The 18,767-nt window shown below is 41.3% G+C and overlaps 1 protein-coding gene across 2 annotated transcripts in view; it reads left to right on the top strand.

The window, feature by feature from the left end:
- The window catches only part of ATP2C1 (ATPase secretory pathway Ca2+ transporting 1), an 86,437-nt gene that overhangs the window by 13,849 nt on the left and 53,821 nt on the right, over window positions 1-18,767 (top strand). For both annotated transcript variants that reach the window (XM_074988291.1, XM_074988290.1), the window contains 4 exons: window positions 7,468-7,578; window positions 9,092-9,208; window positions 12,469-12,558; window positions 17,583-17,618. In XM_074988291.1, coding sequence (XP_074844392.1) covers window positions 7,510-7,578; window positions 9,092-9,208; window positions 12,469-12,558; window positions 17,583-17,618 — 312 coding nt within the window. In that variant the 5' untranslated portion in view covers window positions 7,468-7,509. The remainder of the gene's footprint in view (window positions 1-7,467; window positions 7,579-9,091; window positions 9,209-12,468; window positions 12,559-17,582; window positions 17,619-18,767) is intronic.

Below are 18,767 nucleotides of genomic sequence, written 5' to 3'. Positions count from 1 at the left end.
ATGGGGTAGTGGTGGTTTAGCTGTGGGATCAGTCAAGGATGAGAGAGAGTGTCGGTTTAAGTCAGAAGTCAAGCCGTGAGCTGTAGCAGAAGGTTCCTTGACATCCTCTGCAAGACCCATGCCCAAGTAGTGATCCAGAACAGAGAGGAAAACTGAGATAAGGAGCTGCATGCACAATGTCTTAATTTCTTTTGCTACAGGTTGCACCTCCCCGGTGCAGCTCTCTTGGGACCTCAGTGGTCCTAAATGAGGGATTTTGCTGGACCAGGGGAGGTTAGTGCCCTTGCAGTCCGTGGCTGCCCCCACTGGTCTTTGAGTTGTACCTAGCCTCTGCAGCTAGCTCTCTAGCCACAGCTGCCAGGCGACTCCAGCCCTGGCTGTCTGGTCCTGCTGAATGGGAGGTGTTGCTGGACTAGAGTACTGGTTTGAGGAGGGGCAGCCTGTATTAGAGAGAGATCAGTAGTGCCTTAATTTTGCATTGGCTTCTTGTGATTATGTGCTATGCCTGTCTTGCTCCTGAAAAGATTAAACCAGATGTTTTTGCCTTCAGATGGAGTGTTGAGAGAGTGTCTTAAACTATGTTGTCTTGGGAGGTCATTACTAGTTCCAAAGTCTGGGAAGGTGGTGCAGGAGGTCCCAGCTGATAGAGGGGTCATGCTAGAGAGGATATGCACCCTGAGTGTGTGTACAGGAACCCAAAGATGGGCAATACTTGCATTCTGTTCAGATGCCAGTGGCTTAAAGTATGTGGGATTCAGAATTTGATTCCCTTGTATTGGGTCGATGAGTGCTTGAAAGAGGATATTTGACAAGATTTGTGATGTAGCTGGAATAAATTCTCCAGAAGAATATGATCTTTGTTCTGAATAGCACAAAGTCTTCTAGTTTTGGTGTGAAGGTTTCTCTCTAACGAGAAAATACTTTGACTTCAGTGGACCTGTGGTTTCATGCTGGGGTCTACATCTACATGCAACTGCCTAGCTTATTTTTTAAAATAACAGAATGTTGAGTGACTTTTGCCCTGACCTCTCCCAAGTTCCTGATGTCTTTTTTTTTTTTTTTAATCATCATCCCTAGCGACAAAAAAGACAAGTAGCTTAAAGATGTTTTGTGTGGTGTGTGGTTTTTTTTTTAGAAAACTTTTGTTATGCTTTATGTAAAACTTACCTGGGAGCTGCAGGGAAAACAATAGTCAACAACCCAGTCAGTCAAGCTAAATAGTAACAGGCCAGTAGCTATGTTAGTCTGTATTCTATCAAAACAAACCAGCAGTCATGTAGCACCTTACACTAACAAAATAATTCAGGTGATTGAGCTTTCATGGGACGGATCCACTTCTGATAGGACTGAAGTGGGTCTGTCCCACAAAAGCTCATCACCTAATGAATTATTTAGTTAAAGCGCTACATGACTGCTGGTTTGTTAAGTTAGTTGATTAGTCTTCTGAAGGGTCTGCTTTATTGTTGAATAACATCTTGTTTCTATTTCTTGTCCTCATTTTTACTACTCATAGGCAGTATCTACACTTAAAGAAATCTTCGAAACAGTCATGCTGATGGCCATTTCAAAGAATACTAATGAGGCGCTGAAATGCATATTCAGCACCTCAAAAGCATGCCGCTGGCCACAGCACTTCAAAATTGCTGCTTTTCGCTCCCGTGCGGCTTGTCCAAATGGGGGGTTGGGGGGGGTCCCTCTTCGAAAGGACCCTGCCAACTTCAAAATCCGCCTGTTCCTATCAACGGGTAGGAATAAGGGGATTTTGAAGTTGGCAGGGTCCTTTCGAACAGGACCCCCTATCTGGATGAGCTGTGCGCGAATGAAAAGGGGCAATTTCGAAGTGCGGCGGCTTGCTAATGAGGCACTGAATATGCATTTCAGTGCCTCACTAGCATTCTTCAAAATCGCCATTAGTGTGGCTATTTCAAAGGTATTTCTCTAAGTGCAGACATAGCCATAGTGTGATTATATTTCCCTATACTGAATACAGGCCACCTCATAAAATTACTCAACTTTAAGTGATTTCAATGGCAATCAGTCATATTCAACATTCAAATTAACATGCTGACTGCACCCCTGTGGGGGGGAAAATACTGTGGAGTTAGATTCTTTTTATTTACCTTATTTTAAGCTTTAGTTCTCAAGTAGAATGAGCTCGCGCACATGCTCGCTCGCTCGCTCGCTCGCTCACTCTTTCTCTCACACACACACACACACACACTCTCTCTCTCTCTCTCTCTCTCTCTCTCTCTCTCTCTTACCTCTGTGTGGGTGGGTAATTGACCATCCCAACCCTTCCTGCTTGGAACTCTCCAGCCTCCATGCCTGACTGGATCCCCAGGATAAATCAACTTCTCCTGGAATCTGGCACAGTGTTTCCCTCAAGTAGCATGTGGAGGGGTGTTGAGGTTCATGTGCCCTTCTCCCCAGATTTCTGCCAGGGTTCACACCAAAATGGTGGCCAGCAGCAGCTTTTTGGTGTTGTGTGGGAGGGAAGGGGTAAAAGGTGATTGTAGCTGGAGAGAAAGTAAAGTTCAGGGCAGGGATGATCTTGCAAAGCTTATACCTACCCCTCACCACAACTCATGGTCGGAAGCAGCTTCTCCCTGACTGTATACAGTGCCAAAAGGTGGCTAACCTCTCTAGGCTTCTGCAGGCCACTAGTGTAATCTAGCCACCCCATTCCCTGGCTGCAGCACAGGCAGGAAAGGGTTATGCCTGAGGCAGCATTGTGCACCAGGGCCCAGGAAACCTGACTAGATGGGTTTCTGTAAACCCAGCTAGAGAGGTGACTAAGGGTCAGAGCAGTCCCAGGTTTCTTAGGGGCAAGGCTAGGGTGGGTGGTGAATGTGTTAAGCCCTACACCAGGATCTTTTGTGAAGCCTGCAGGCTTGGAGTATGAGCATGCTGGAAACTGTTCCTGCTTTCCATGCTTTCCATTCCAGGGCTTAGCTGAGGGACAGAGGCATTCCTGTACCAGTGCAGCATGTATGGGTCTCTTGGCACATGTAGGGTTCAGCTCTTCCAGCCCAGAGGGTCTTGGGCTTTCCTGGCGTGCAAGCCCAGCCAGAGGCAGCGGGGGTATGGAAGGAGCCTGCTGACCAGGCTGTTGGTGAGCTCAGTTCTCCTTGTGGTGCTGAGAATGGGATTCCTGCTGGTGGGGGGGAATATGGAGAAGCAGCAGGGCGTGTGTGTGGGGAGCATTTAAAGCAGGCAGAGAACAGCAAGGGGGTGGCAAATAAAATGGGTGAGTAGCAGAGGTGACACTTAACCAGCTGCTGCCTAGTGGTTGCCTGTGCTTGCCAACCCCTGCAGTGCACTGCCAGCTAGAAACAAGATGGACGGACAGCTGGCATGTGTTGGGGTACATGAACAGACGAGCAGGGGGAGCAGCTGCATCGTTACCATACTACCAGCCTTGCACAGTCACCCCATCTTCAGCTACTGGGGAACCCCCCTCTTAAAAAAACAAACAAACAAAAAAAAAAAACGCCTCACTGCTTGTGGGCAGCAGACTGGATGCCTGCTAGTCAGTAGCAGGGCCCACCAATTCAGATGCGGGGGGAGATAAAATACAGGACAGTTTGCTCACTTTTCAAGAAGGTTGGTTTACCTGCAAAGGTTTAATACAGGACTGTCTTTTTAAAAACGGGGCATTCGGTCACCCTAGCTACTTATCTTCTGTGCTCACTCTGAGCAGTTGATTGGAGTCCTCTTTTTTTAATACTGGTTTTGCATAAAACTGCTGTTTTTATTGAATAAAACTAATACTTGTCTTCCTAACTCAGATTTTTTTCTTCCACCAGCACCTTCCATGCCCAGAACAAAATCCTATTTCAAAAGGAGAATCAGAATTTTTATATGCAACTCCATGAAATCCTCTTCGCTCATCTTTCTGTCATGCATGTGCAAATGTTAAACAATTCCTTCTCTCTTTAGTCTAAGGCAGTTACATACGGTTGATAACACTGCCTTTGATAATAGGTTGTGCTTTGATCAGAATTTGTTCCTTATCAGAGTATATGTGGGGAGAGGGTGCCGCTTAGCTTTCATCTTGGCAGACGTATTGCTTGTAAAGTTGAATGAAATTCTTTTTCATTTTTCTAATATTAGGACAGTATCATTGCACAGCACAAAAGAACACTAATGCACCACAAAGAAGCTTAAGATATTTAGCAGCTGGGGAGATGCTTGATCACCACTGAAATTGCCTAGTAGCAACATAATAGGGGTCTGGTTGCATAGTGATTCACAGTCTGATGGCTTATCTGTGCTTAAGCTACAGTGGGATAGCTGTATTGCTTTAGTGTAGGGTAGGCACTGTCTGGACCAGTGGGAGGGAGTTTTCCCATTGGTACAGGTAATCCATTTCCCTGAGAGGTAATAGCTAGGTTAATAGAAGAATTCTGCTCCCCAGGACTTGCAAATTGTGACGTTCAGGATCCAACCTGTGCTGTGGTGTGCCTTGTCCTAGAAGAATAAAGCAAGGAATTGTTAGCTGAAGCCAACTCAGTTACCTTTTGTGAAGCAGAGACAAAAGCTGGTTCTTGTGTAGCTAAAACCAGATCAGTGAGAGCTAGAGGCTCACAGGTTTAAAAATTAAGTATCAGAAGTATAGCCGTGTTAGTCTGTATCAGCAAAAACAATGAAGTCCTGTCGCACCTTACAGACTAACGGATTTTTTTGGAGCGTAAGCTTTTGTGGGCAAAGACCAACTTTGTCAGGTTTAAAAGTGTTTGAATTTCAAAGAATTCAGTATCCTGCTGATTTTGATATATAAAGGTCTCCGGCAGTAATCTTAAACAACCCCTCCCTTCCTTTGTAGTTTATGGCAGGATGAATGTCACCAAACAGGAATTTGAACACTGATTTCTTAAATCAGTGATTCCATTTATGCATCCTATTGATGCATCAAGTAGTTCACAGGTTAAAGTTCTAGAAGAATGAAACAAATATCTGCTAATTCATAGAACTGCACATTCAGTAACACATTTTTATTGTGCTTAAGGTACGTTAAACACTTTTCCTCAACGTAGGTTAGACTTTTAGAAGTGGTTCCATGTGTTGACAAGTAACATGAGTTTCTTCTGTGCCACTTACAGTTTTGTATGATGCTGTTGCAAGATTTTTCACTTTGTTTTCCAGGGTTTTAGAACTGCCCTTTCAATAATCATTAGGCTAGCAAAACTATCTTTGATCATACCATCAGGGTCTTTCTCATACCTGAAATGTAAATCTAAATGTAGGTAGACCTTACTGTTGGTAACTTTACCCTTAAAGTGATTTCAGTTTTATGGCATGCAGTGCATTCATCTCTCTCTAATATTTTCTTAACTTTCTTCATCTGAACACAGAAAGAATGTGTGGCTTTCTCCATTTAAGTAGAAAATGCACTTAGGGATCTTGATATACCATGAAAATCTACAGGTTTAACCTCTCTAGTCCAGAGCTCTTGTCTGGCATCACCTGTAATCTGACACGATTTTACTTAGCTGGATGTCCACTTATGGGTGTGGCAAAGTTTCCCATGGTTCCATAAAGTTCGTTTATAGCCACCAGTCCTGGCTCTCAATGTATTGTGCTGTTTAGTTGCAATGTCATGTGGTCTCCTCACCTCAAAAAAGATATATTGGCATTAGAAAAGGTTCAGAAAAGGGCGACTAAGATGATTAGGGGCTTGGAAAGGGTCCCATATGGGGAGAGGCTAGAGAGACTGGGACTTTTCAGTTTGGAAAAGAGGCGATTGAGGGGCGATATGATAGAGGTATATAAAATCATGAATGGTGTGGAGAAAGTGAATATAGAAAAATTATTTACCTTTTCCCATAATACAAGAACTAGGGGACACCAAATGAAATTGATGGGTAGTAGGTTCAAAACTAATAAAAGGAAATTTTTCTTCACACAGCGCACAGTCAACCTGTGGAACTCCTTGCCCGAGGAGGCTGTGAAGGCCAGGACTCTATTAGGGTTTAAAAAAGAGCTTGATAAATTTTTGCAGGTCAGGTCCATAAATGGCTATTAGCCAGGGATAAAGTATGGTGCCCTAGCCTTCATAACAAGGGCAGGAGATGGATGGCAGGAGATAAATCACTTGTCTTCTGTTCTCCTTCTCTGGGGCACCTCGCATTGGCCACCGTCGGCAGATGGGATGCTGGGCTTGATGGACCTTTGGTCTGACCCAGTATGGCCATTCTTATGTTCTTATGTTCTTATGTTCTTAATGTTTCCCTAAATGTCTTCTAAGAGCCCAGGAAGCAGTGGAAGTGTTTGTAATGCTGCTAGACCACATTGATTTCCTGTGGTCTGGCAAATTCTCTTGTGACCTCTCTGGTTCTGAACAAAGGTGCTGGACTAGAGAGGTTCAACTTTGTAATATAAACAGGGATTTGAATTTTTCAGGATTCACAAAGTCCTTTTTATCCAGAACAAAATAACTTGCTTAGATTCTCTCCCTCACCCCCCAATAATATCTATGTTGTACAAATCAAACATGTGCTTAAAGTGTACTGGCATGAGCTGGGGCAATTTTTTTTAACTGTGTCTGGAGAACTGTGGACTAATATTTAGGTCCCCTACAAAGGAGAAAAACTGGGTTTGTGATCTCACTTGCTCCTTAGTTCCTATAAAATGTGTTGAAAAGTGGTGATGGTTCCGTCATCTTTTCACAATTGCATCATGCCAAAATAGTCGTCTTGCTTATATAGTTATGTCTAACATTAATAAGTCTAGTCTGTCTTTGTCTTCTGGAGACTGCCATGGGAAGATGCACAAAAATGGATTGGCTATAATCTTTTTAGGTCCTAACTGAAAGAGGACGCAAGCTCAACCTTCATAGTTAAGACAGCAGCTGTTGGTTAGCATTTCAGTTAAATAAGTGTTAGCAAACCCAAACTAAAACTAGAGTTTGAAATTATCTGAATAAAAGCACTTTCTCTTAGTATCGAGTTGCTTGCTCTTTGTCATAATTGTAAATGTTGTCTACTCTTTTTCCTTGAGACATTGGACAAGACCTAAATTCTTAATTTGAGTGGAGGGAGCTTTTAAAGCGGCAGTGGGGGAGACAGGAAATACTTTCAGTCCTTAAAGATCACTTATCCTCTCTGCAATACAACTATAAATAATAATTTCCCTGCAGAAACGAGTATTGGCACAAGAAGACTCTTCAGTACAATGCTATTCCATTGTGAGACATCTTAGTACTCTTCAGTTTATGGTGATATGAAACTCTGTCACTGCATCTGGCTTTGTAGTACTGCCTCACGTAGGCTTTTTGTATCTTTTAAATTGTTCATTTGCCTGGCTTAAACAGCAGCAAGCTAGCCTCCTTCATTGATGCACTCCTTCATGACAGTGAGTACTCATCTGACTGGTGAAATGTTGACCTGCTTTCAAGTTGGCCAGATTTGATCATGCTCAAGTATAACTATTGAAACTATATTGACAATTGTGCTTTTTGTGTGTTAGGTTGCAGGTTTTCGACAACTACCTAATGGTGACAATGAGACAATGATTCCTGTACTGACTTCAAAAAAAGCAAGTGAATTGCCAGTAAGTGAAGTTGCAAGCATTCTTCAGGTAAGTGACAAACTCTCTTAATTTACAGCAGTATTTGTAGTAACTATTTGAGTCTATTCAAAGACAGATTCTATGTACTACTTATGTAAATAGTGACAAAGATGGACCTTCAGTTTGATTTCAAGTACTAGTTATTTTGAATACAAGCTTAATTTTTTTTATTGGAAGTTGAAACTTTTGAGAAATTTCTCTTTAAAACTTCAAGTGCCATTTCCAAATAAAGTAGAGATTATGAACAAGTGTCTTAGTTTAAGTTTTTTAAAAATCACAGTGAAAGTACTCTGCCACCTAAAAATCAATTCATGTGAAAGAGAAAGCAGGTACCTTTTTCACAGTCTTTTATTAAAAATGAGCAGAATAGCTGTGTTCTTTTTACGTACTTCTCAGACTAAGCTTTCTAGTACTAATGAAGATGTTCATGGAGGGTTTTAAAATCCGTGGAATGGATTTTCTTAAACACTTCAATAAAGCTTATCTCCTTGACGTTATTTTTGATGTCTTTCTCTCATGTTTTGAGGTGGCATGTGAATAAAACTTATAAATTTTGACTTTTGGTTTAAAAAGGCAAATATTTTGCTTTGGAATTGCCAGTAGGTTTTGAGAGTACTTTTTGCATTCTCCTACCAAGAAATGTTCCTCCCCTGGCTTCACTCTCCTTTGAAAGCACTGGCAGAATGGATATTTGAACATACATGCTCTTGAAATACTTGATAGCAACCTGACTACATTAGACAGTTTGACATCTAATAACATTTGTGTTAATATGACAGTTTCTAAAAACTGTTAAAAAGCTGGTGTGTGCTGGGGACCAGATCAAGTTCAAAGTGTTCTGAGTTGTTGTACAGGCTCTGTAAGGCTGTGAATGTTGGCTCTGAAGTATATCAACTTATCAATAGGAAAGATTGGCTTTTTTAATGAAACATTAAATTTTTTGCATCAATTTCCTGCAACTTTTTTCTTAATGTGTCCCTCAAATATCCTTAACACTTTAGCAGACCCCAGGATGAATAGAGGAAGAGCAGGACTGGAAAAACATGAGGTGAAGCAGGCTCCTGATTCACTCTATGCATGGTGATTGTGCCTGTAAACCTTAGGTCTGCTTTTGGGGCAAAATGTCTCTTGCTACTGCTTTGATCCCAAAGGTGCACATGCGCTCTTGTTGTGAAATGGAGCTTTTGGCCAGCAAGGTACAAGTGTGTTCACAATAGATTTCTTACAATTTGCCAAAAATTTCATCACTGGGCACTTGATAATGCTTGAGTCTGAATGCTGCATATGGTTTGGTACTCTGTCTGGATGCGACAAGGGGGTTCTGCAGAGAAGAGGTATGGATGCAGAGCAGAATATTCAGTACTTAGTGTTTTTGTGGGTTCTTGTCTACAGACAGTCCATCTGTAGACGAGTTTAAACTTTTTTGCTTCTATTTGTAACCCATTTTTTAATCTCCTCCTTCTCAACTTATCCCTAGTATGTGCGAGATCAATAACTGCACATTCTATTAATGTTCCCATAGGCTGATCTTCAGAATGGCTTAAAAAACTGTGAAGTTTGTCACAGAAGGACATTCCATGGATGGAATGAGTTTGATATCAGTGAGGATGAGCCGTTATGGAAAAAATACATTTCTCAGGTGAGTTGGTGGTGGTTCTCAGTGAAAACACCCTGAGCCTACTCTACAAAGATGTTCCTCACTGAACAGATGAGGTGGTTCTCCGTCCCCTCTGTGCAGCAGAGAGAAGGCAGCCCTGTTGCCAGTGGCAAACAGCAACTGGGGTGAGGGATTGGATCGGAGAGCAAGCGGTAGATGGTGGTCATGGCTGTCCTTTGGCACACGCAGCTGCATGGGGCAGCTACATCTACAAGATAAATTCAAATTTATTAATATAATTTTTGTAATTCTGAAATCTAGAAGTTAGTTTGACCGTCGCCTCCCATGTGCTCCTCACAAAGTGGACTCTTTGCCATCACACTCACATTGGTAAACATCGACTGTTGCAGTAGTGCATTGTGGGAACCTATCCCACAGTTTGCTCATCCCCGTAGCATTCTGGGTATGCTCTCTTGTTTTTGACCTCTTCCCACATTGCGTTTGTCTCATTCCCCTCCCCTGCTAAGCAAACATCCACTTTTTTCTGTTGAAAGGAAGGAAAAGTAGGGCATTCACAGAGATGGCAAACAAAGTTTGCAGAAATGTCTTTCTTCTGTAGCTGAATTCTTAACTGGCCATCCACTGAGTGTCCCCTCTCCCGTGATTGCATCCGATCCCTGATAATAATACAGGGACCCTGACTATGTTCTCAAAGTTAGAAGAAAGGTAAAAAAATCGAGGGAAAAATAGAATTTGACTTTATTGAAAATAATACAGGGGCCCCGAAAAGCACGAAGAAAGAGAAGATAGGAAAGCTTTTTTTCGGAAAAGAGTTGCTGATGGGGACAATGTTTGGCTTTCCAGTGCACTAAAAGGCTTCTGTGCAACAACTGTGTTCTCAGCTGGCTATCCACAGTGTTCCACCTCCCATTATTGCACGTGATCCCAGAAAATAATACAGGTGCTCGGACTGTTTTCTAAAGTTAGAAGAAAGAGGATACAAAAGTCTGGGGCAGGCGGGAATTGACTTTCCTCTATGATATGCAGATATTGCCAACACGGGTGATGGCAGTGAGATATCATACATTGAACTTATAACACAAACAGGAATCTCAACTAATCCCCTGCACCTCTAGGTTTCTGAGGGGGTCGAAGCATGAAGACAGGTAGTAGATATTAACAAAGATTTTATAACCAAAATATAAAACCAGCAGGTATCTGCAATGGACAGCAAGCTCCTGAAAATATTTTTGGCAGGGTGTGGTGGGCGCTATGGTCTGCAGCTGAAGTAGTCCACCTGACTATCTTAGCTGCCTGGGGAGACTTCCAGTGGTCCTATGCTAAGAGCGGGGTGGATTTAGTTGGGTTGGTCCTCCCTGATTATCTTAACCATGTAGGGAGACTTCTTCCCAGCAGCAGCAAGCCTCCATGTATCTTTGCTTGTGTTTAGGGCTCCCAGGGTGCAAATCTGGCCTTTTATTGGGTTGGGGACTACCCCCATGATGTGGCAGGGGGTATGAAAGAACCAGACTGAGTGGTGCTTGTTGGGGTGGGAAGGGGTTTTTTCTCTCACCCCTCCCCCACCCCCGCTGAGAAGAAGTTTCTCGGTGTCTTATTATGTAAGCATGACAGCACCCCCTTCCCCCCAGCCGCAGTCTTGCTGCCATGTGATGTGGCAGGGCAGTGACTGGTGCCAGGTAGCACATAAAAAAATGGTGTAGAGACAGAACCACTAACTCCCTGCCAGGGCTATTTGTAATGGGTAGATGTGCTCATAGTGCTAATTGCAAAGAGACATTTCTCAGACTCATACAACCATGAACCCACAGCCCCAGGCTTTGCTGCTTCCACTTTGAAATTCACTGACTTCCTGTTACCCAATTAACTGGAGAGCAGTAGCCAGCATGGAGCACTGTGGGGCATTGTGGGTTATGTACAGGATTCTTCTGGAGGCTAATAAATTTGATTTTTAAGACATGGCATGTCCACTCTGGCCTTCAGCTGAACTTCTGAATTCGAGCTTGATGCTGTACTCATCAGGTAACTGCAATATTGTAATCTCAATATCAATGCTCCCTAAATTGAGCTAATGGTATTTACAGTGAAGACAGTAACACAGTAATATTGAGCTAACTGCCTTAAATTCAAACTTATCTTGTAGTCTAGCATCTGAAAATTGCGTGCCCTTCACAGCCGTGTGTGCCAAAGGACAGCAAAGTCACAATGTGACAGTACTGCCAGTTGAAGGGCTGCTGCCTCTCTAATAGTTGTCAGCATTCTTCATGTTAGCCTTGGTTTACAGCTGTGTGAGCCTAAAACACTTCATATGAGTGGCACAGGACGGCTAGTTCTTTTTCCTTTGTACACCATAGGTCTGCAGCGGTGTTTATCTTCTTTTCTCTTGCCCAAATGATGCCAATCCCATAGTATGCAATTTTCTGAAACAGCATGTTTTGCGAGACTTATCTTTGTTTCCCGAAACTTGTTTATAACAGCAGACTATTACATTTCATGCTGAGAAACATGATGGCTTAGATTAGACTACTGTGCTTAAGTTGTAATACAAGTACATTTGATCCTCTATATTTTGAAGGGAGTGGGAAAGGCAGTTTGTATACCACTTCACTTCTGCTTTTGATCCACTCTCCCACTTCCTTCATGTACATCACTGGAGGATTCTGTGAGTTGATAGTGCTTGTAACTTGGATCACATGAAAATCTAGTGAGTTTCGAGGCTGTTGACCTTGACAGTGAAATTGACCAGATTTTTTTAAACTGTCAGTGTTTTCCAGAGTCACTTCTCTCACACCATGGGCACATTCTCCTGTATCTCCCATATTGGCAGCCAAGCCTGTGGTTCCTCATTGTAAAGCATTTTTAATCCAGTTCAAACATCTTTAACAAAAGGTCTTCTTAAAAGTAGACTGATCTGTATTCAAAGAGAATATAAACAAATACAAATAAATTATACTCATTCTGAGAAGAAGCATATGAAATCTTCATATAAAACACTTACATTGTGAATTTCTGTATCCCATCTCCCGCCCCCCCCCCCCCCAAAAAAAAAAAAAAAAAAAAAAAGGCCATTCAGGTCCCAGGAGAGATGAAAATGATTCCACTTGTTTTAGTGAAGTCTGTTAGTTACCATTTAAAGTTCTTTTGTTTTACATGAGGGGTTTAAAACATGGTTCCACTAGTTCAGCTTTTCTGAAAGGCAACATACCAAACTTGCTATGAGAGGGAGAGCTAGTAGTTGTTCTTCCAGAGTGGTGTTGAATTACTGTTCCTTTTTCACTTTTCAGTTCAAAAACCCTCTCATTATGCTTCTCCTGGCTTCTGCGGTCATCAGTATTGTAATGCATCAATTTGATGATGCCGTCAGTATCACTGTGGTAAGAAACTGAAGTTTGCCCTCTTGGGTTTCACTTTTTAAAAATGGTTATTTTATTCAGTAAGTTGGCATTTAGCTTGGAAAACACTAGAACATTATTTATTGTACATTGTATCACTCCTTTCCAATTGATAAGTTACATGCTGCTGTTCAGGAACAGCCCATTAATGTGCAAATGGAAAATGTTCATTGTAATGTACAGTCATAAAACTAGATATTTATTAATGTTTGATCAATATATTACCTAACTGTCAAAGCACATGAACAATATATTTACTAAATTAAGACAAGTGCCAGATGAACTAAAAATACTGAAGGTATGTCTGAAATTTTATTGCCTCTTTGACAACTGAAACAGTCTATCGAGTATTTTTCTTTCATACAAGGATAAATGTTCCAAATTTCTCACTGACCTTTAAACTAATTTGTGATCACATTGCACAATTGAACCATGCTCCCTATCAATGGCCTTGTAAGAGATTCCTTGTTTTGTGTGTTAATTGGTCTTTTAAAGATGCAATTTAGAGTCATCGGTAGCATAGAAGTACATTCCAATTATCTTGTCTCTATCTCATCTAGACAGATGGAGCAGAAGGAAGATGCTGCTAGAAATAATACATTTTTGTGGCAATCTATAGAAGAGTGTGAAATAAGCAATACACTAGAGATCCAATAAAATATTGCTAATTATTTCTGTCTGCAGTGAGGAGGAAAACTTTTTAGTGACACCAAAAAGTGATGTCCTGAGTGTGCTGTAAACTGTGATAGGTGAAAGGAAATCCCAGTGTCACTGTAAAAGTGGTGGCCCATTAACACCTATGCAGTCACCAGATGGAGGAGGTAGTGGTTACAGATTTGGATTTATGGCTTGTTTCACTAGTGTATCCAGTCCAAAATTTGCTATCTGGCAAGTAGTGAATTTAAGCTCCAAGGTTAAATGTTATATAGGTTTCTTTGGAGGATGAGGTCTGAAATACCACACACAGCGTTTGCTTTGTGTAAAGTGTTTACGCATAGGTATTCTAGGTCCTACCTGTGCTCCTTTATTCAGAGCAATGTGGTTGAAACTAGACCGATACAACTGTTTTGGACATTTGGTGCACTGGATCAGATGTCACGTGTTGTGATAGGCCTCTTTAGAATCCATTGGCCTTGTGTTGTGGGAGGTGTACCAGTGTAGCAGTGGAGATACGTTTAGGGCTTTGCATTTCTTCTGATTTGAATCTGGTGCTACATTGCTTTGGTATGTGTCCTGGTCTATGGGGAGATTTGCTTCTGATGAGGTTGGAGGGGTGTGTTGTTTTCAAAGACCAGATGTGTGGGTTTGGGAAAGATTTCTTTCAGGATGGGGTTCCCCTTGAAACATTGGTTTCAATGTGGGAGGCTAGGCGTGCAGTTCGAGTTGGGTTTATATATCTGAGCAGGTTTTCTGTTACATGTTGGTGGCCTTTTTTCATGATGTGGTCTTCTTCTGTGGTGAGATCCTTGGTTGGCAAAGACAGTTTTAAGCACATCAGGGCGTATATACTGGACTTCCTTGGTGTATGTTCTGGGATGTGAGTGCCTGGATGTACATAAGATTACTTTTGAGCTTTAGGTGGCTACTGAAACTAGTGTAAGTGAGGCAGTCTGGATTTCTTTTGTCATTGTCAAACTTAGAGCTGGCTGACTGTCCAAGAAGTTGATGCTAGTGTGAGTGTTAATGGACAAATGTTGTGGTTTGAACTTGCAGTGGAAATGTGAGGGAGTTGAATAGGGATGCTAATAGTTAACGGGTAAGCCTCACCATAAACAGTTGAGGCTTACTAGTCAGGGACTAGAGCAGCCCACTGCAGGCACAACCAGCCTGACCAGAGCATCCCTTGTTTTTGCCAGTCCTGGCCCAGCCAGCCAGCACTGTGGACAGGGGTGCTTCATTACATTAACATCTAGCCAGTTAACTAATTAAACGGGATTTTACATAACTTAAGATACATTGGTATTTTCAGCCTCTAAAACAGGTATCTTTCTTGTGGCTCAGTACTACTTCAAAGGTATCTGGCATTTTGAGGCACTGTCTTAGTATCCATGACTGTTTCCATGTTTTTGGACAAAATTTGCTGTTGAATGCAAAATTATGAATGATGATGCAATGGATGAGTTTGTGTTTGGGATGGATATCTGAGGCTTGTCCATTTTCTTGCAAATATTGAGGCAAGTAGCTTATGGCATCACTGTAAGGGATGTTGGTGTGCAAGGAAGTGACAGCCAGGGTGCTAAGGATGGTGTTCAGAAGTTGTTGATATTGGGGAGTTCATGGAAGAAATAGTTGCTTTCTAGAGGAAGCTATTTCTCCCTCTTTTGTTTTGTTTTGGTGGTGCTTGGGCTGTTTGTGAATCTCACTATTGTTTCCAATATCAGTACTGTGATCAGGTATAATGGGTCTGCTTGGGTTCCTATGTTTTTTAGTTTGGAAAGCATGTAGAAATTCACTGGGGTGGGTTTCTGGGAGATATTTGTAGTCTCTCTTTTTAAGCTTTATTTGGTGGAGGGTTTGGTATCCTTAAGTCCTAGGGTAAATTGGGGTGCATTTTGAGCTCTTACAGGAAGGGTGTTGATTTGCCTTGTTAACATAGTTGTCATGGTCCAGAACTACAATGGTGTGTCCTTTTATCTGCTGGCTTAACTATCTGGTGGTTAGATTTCAGCAAACGTGGTGGTCAGCTATGCAGAGATTATTGTGGACTACAAAATCCTTAATCACATCTATTTTTTCCTTTTCGAGTAATCATTGTAATAATCAAGAAGGTGTGATTTCTTCTGCATTGTGGTGTCCAGTCGAATGATTTTTATGATTAGTGGTGTTCATGGGACAGAAGAATTCCTCCACAACACAAAATCTGATATCATACTGACATGGGGAACATGGTCAGTCCCTTTTATCTAAACAATGTGCTCCATCTTGCATTTTGCTGTGACTTGGAGTTCCTTTCCCAAACATGAAGAAGGGCACTTTTGCTCTTAAAGTCTTGTCTCCTTCACCAACAGAAATTTACTTAATTATAATCTCCTTCTCTCCCCTTGTCTCTGTAATCCCTTGGGACCACTCAGGCTACAACTACACTTCATACAACAATGATAAATTGCGGTATCCTTAATATCAAAGGCCTCTAGGAGGCAGATACAACATAGAGGTAGTTTTGGCTCATCTGTCTTTGTCTCATGAGAAAAATGGCAGGTTGGTAGTTAACAGTGGCAGGCTGGATAGAAAGATGCAACTCTCTTCATGTGGAAAATCTACTCCTATTATATGAAGATAACAGAATTAGATCTCTAATGTCCTACAAGAATGCTAAAAAGAATCCCAAATAAGCACTATGCTTCAACTACAGAATCTCTAATTTATGTACCAATTATGCCTAATTTAATCAAAGTTAAATTGGGCTTGACCATTCTTCTTGGGATTTTAATGGTTGGTGGTTTTTACCCTCTTGGGCCAGGCAAAGAAAAGAGAATGTACGACAGCTAGTGGATAGGTCCAGGGAACAGAGCTGGCTGTAGTCTCTGTGATATAGCATCAGAAAAGAACCTGTGGCTACCATTGAGTGAATATGGGAGGCTGAATTACCTACAAATATGGAGAATGAATATGCTCCATTCCTCGTTTAAACAAGTACTTTAAGAGTTCTCACAAAAACAAGGGACACGTATACTTACCTTTGCTCACTGGATGAGTGTACTCCCCCCGCTAATACGAGCCTAACCCCCTCCCTGTGGCCCCAGACTGCCACAGCCTGAAACCCCCCCCACGCCTACCCCACACCTAAACTGCTGCAGCTTGCTCTTTGCTGCCCCCCTCCTCCCCAGCCCTGCACACCTAAACCGCTGCAACCTGATCTCCCCCTCACCCACTGGCCCTGCAGCAACCTGAACCGGTCCCATGGACATGACCCGCCACCATGTTTTAACCCTCCCGTCCACTCGTGACTCCAAACTGCCCCCCACCCTTTAAGCCTCCCCAAACACAAGGTTCACTTACCTTTCAAAAGCAGCGCCACATGCTGTCACGCCTTCGCCAAGTTAGGAGCACTAAGAACCAATCAGACTTTTACATGTATTTTAATGGTAACTTAATGTTCCTCTTATGAGTTTTTACCTATGAGCAGAAAGTTGGGAAACAGTTGCGCTTGTGTAGCGAGAGATGAGTGTACAGCCAAATTAAATCTCACATTTTTTGTTTGGCTCCTTCTAGTTAACCCATCTCTTAATCTTGTGGTTTCTAAAATGGCACTTGTCTTGAAATTTTAGAGAGGGTTTGTAATAACTTTTTAGATGAAAGTGCAGGTAATCTACCATGCCTCTTAACTTTGAGTAAGTTGTTCATAGTGCACAGAACCTCAACCATGCACAGCAAGAAAATCAGTATTGCATGAGAGTAATTATGTTTTGCGCCCCTCCATTATGCATATAAACTTCATTCTAAAATACCCGTTGCTCTTTTTTTTTTTTTTTAAATAAACTCAACAAGTATATGGGAATATCTCAAAAGTGAGGTTTAAATATATTCCTTAGGGTACTTAGAGCTTTTCTGGTTGCAAAGCTGGAAGTATCTTGGTAGCTTTTTCCAGTAGTTGTGATTACAAATGTATTGTATCTTCCTTCAGGTAGAGACCTATGAAAAGAGCAGGACCATTTTATCAGTTTGACTCTCTCTCTCGGGTGTCTCTGTGTACATCTGCCTGCTGCCACATTTTTTAGAGATGCCACCCAAATAGCATTTTTTGCAAACTGTCTAAATCAAAATGTTTATCTTGTGATTGAAATTGTTTGTCTGTAACCCAATTTTAAGAAAGTATTAGATAGTCTTCAACATTAATTGTAAGTTTCCACATTTTGGAAAAAAAGTCTGTTTCTTGTTGTGGTTTTACATGCTCTGGCAAGTATAACTAAGCTAAAAGCAATGTGACAATTTACTCTGCTTAGTACTTAGAAGTTCAAAAAACCTAACTGCTTTTTTTTTTTTTTTTTTTTTTTTTTTTTGTTCAGGCAATACTTATTGTTGTTACAGTTGCCTTTGTTCAGGTAAGAGCTCTTTTTGCCAGCTTAAAACACACAAAGCACTTCATATAAATTCTTCTGTTTTAAGTAATTGCTGTAGCTTTCCGAGGATGATATGGCTGTGAATGGCAGAGAGGATGGTGCATGCTTCTCAATTTTTTTCCATAGCAATAGGCCTTGTCTATAAACAATACCACTTTAATTGGTGTACGTAGCATGGTACAGCCACTCCTGCAGGTGCCTCTGTACTGGTATAAGTTTCTTCTTTTTCCCCTTAAAAAGAATGTACCATACTAGTATGAACACAAGTACATTGGAATAGGTATACTCCTGCTACCAGGGTTGTACTGTAACTATGGTGGTTAAAATAATTAATGTTCATTATAGCAGTACAAAAGCAACTCTATGACTACATAGATTTTTATTTAGTTTTTGAGTGGCCACTGTAGGTTTGTCTCAGCAGACTGGTTACCTTCGAAGTGTGGTCTGCTTTGGCTGTTTCAATGTCACACTAACTCAAACTCTTCATGTCCACATAAATGGTGAATAACGTGCAGTAGTCTTAACTTTTTTATCTTGGAAAAAGCTGACTGAAAAAAAAATACTTCAAAGCACATTTCTCATTGTATTTTGATATGCAGTTGTCAAAAGTGCATGAAAGAGAATCATTTTGTGTTTCAACACTGTAATTCAAACATGAATGGTTCCAAAAATTGCTCCAGAGATGAGAACCATTATGAGAAATTTCAGCTCAAAAGTTTTTCAGTTTAACCCCCTGAAAACATGAGCTTACAATGAAAAGACTATTTCAGCAGTAATTTTATCTTGCTAAAAGTATTACTCAAAGTCTAAGAGCAAAGTAGTAAAGGAGAACAGAAGGATTCTTTCAAAAACGCATAAAGGATAAACTAGCAGCATATTAAGGTTGTGAGCCTGGTCAAGGCTTATGGTATATTTGTCTCTCTCCTGATGAAATTCTGCAGTTAAAATTGTGTGCCAAAATTTTAAAGATGTGCAAAATTCTGCATATTTTGTCACAAATGCAGTAATATCAGACCAGTTGCAACTTTTTTTCAGTAATTGATTTAAACTAAATACAGAAAAGTCTGCGTGTTCAGGAAATGCTGAATACTGCTTATGCTATAAATACTTGGTAGCCAATAGCCTGCACTC

The sequence above is a fragment of the Carettochelys insculpta genome, chromosome 2 (assembly GCF_033958435.1).
Source record: "Carettochelys insculpta isolate YL-2023 chromosome 2, ASM3395843v1, whole genome shotgun sequence".
Classification (NCBI taxonomy): Eukaryota; Metazoa; Chordata; order Testudines; family Carettochelyidae; genus Carettochelys; species Carettochelys insculpta.
Note: the sequence above shows the minus strand (reverse complement) of the source record. Positions and strands in the feature narration are given on the sequence as shown.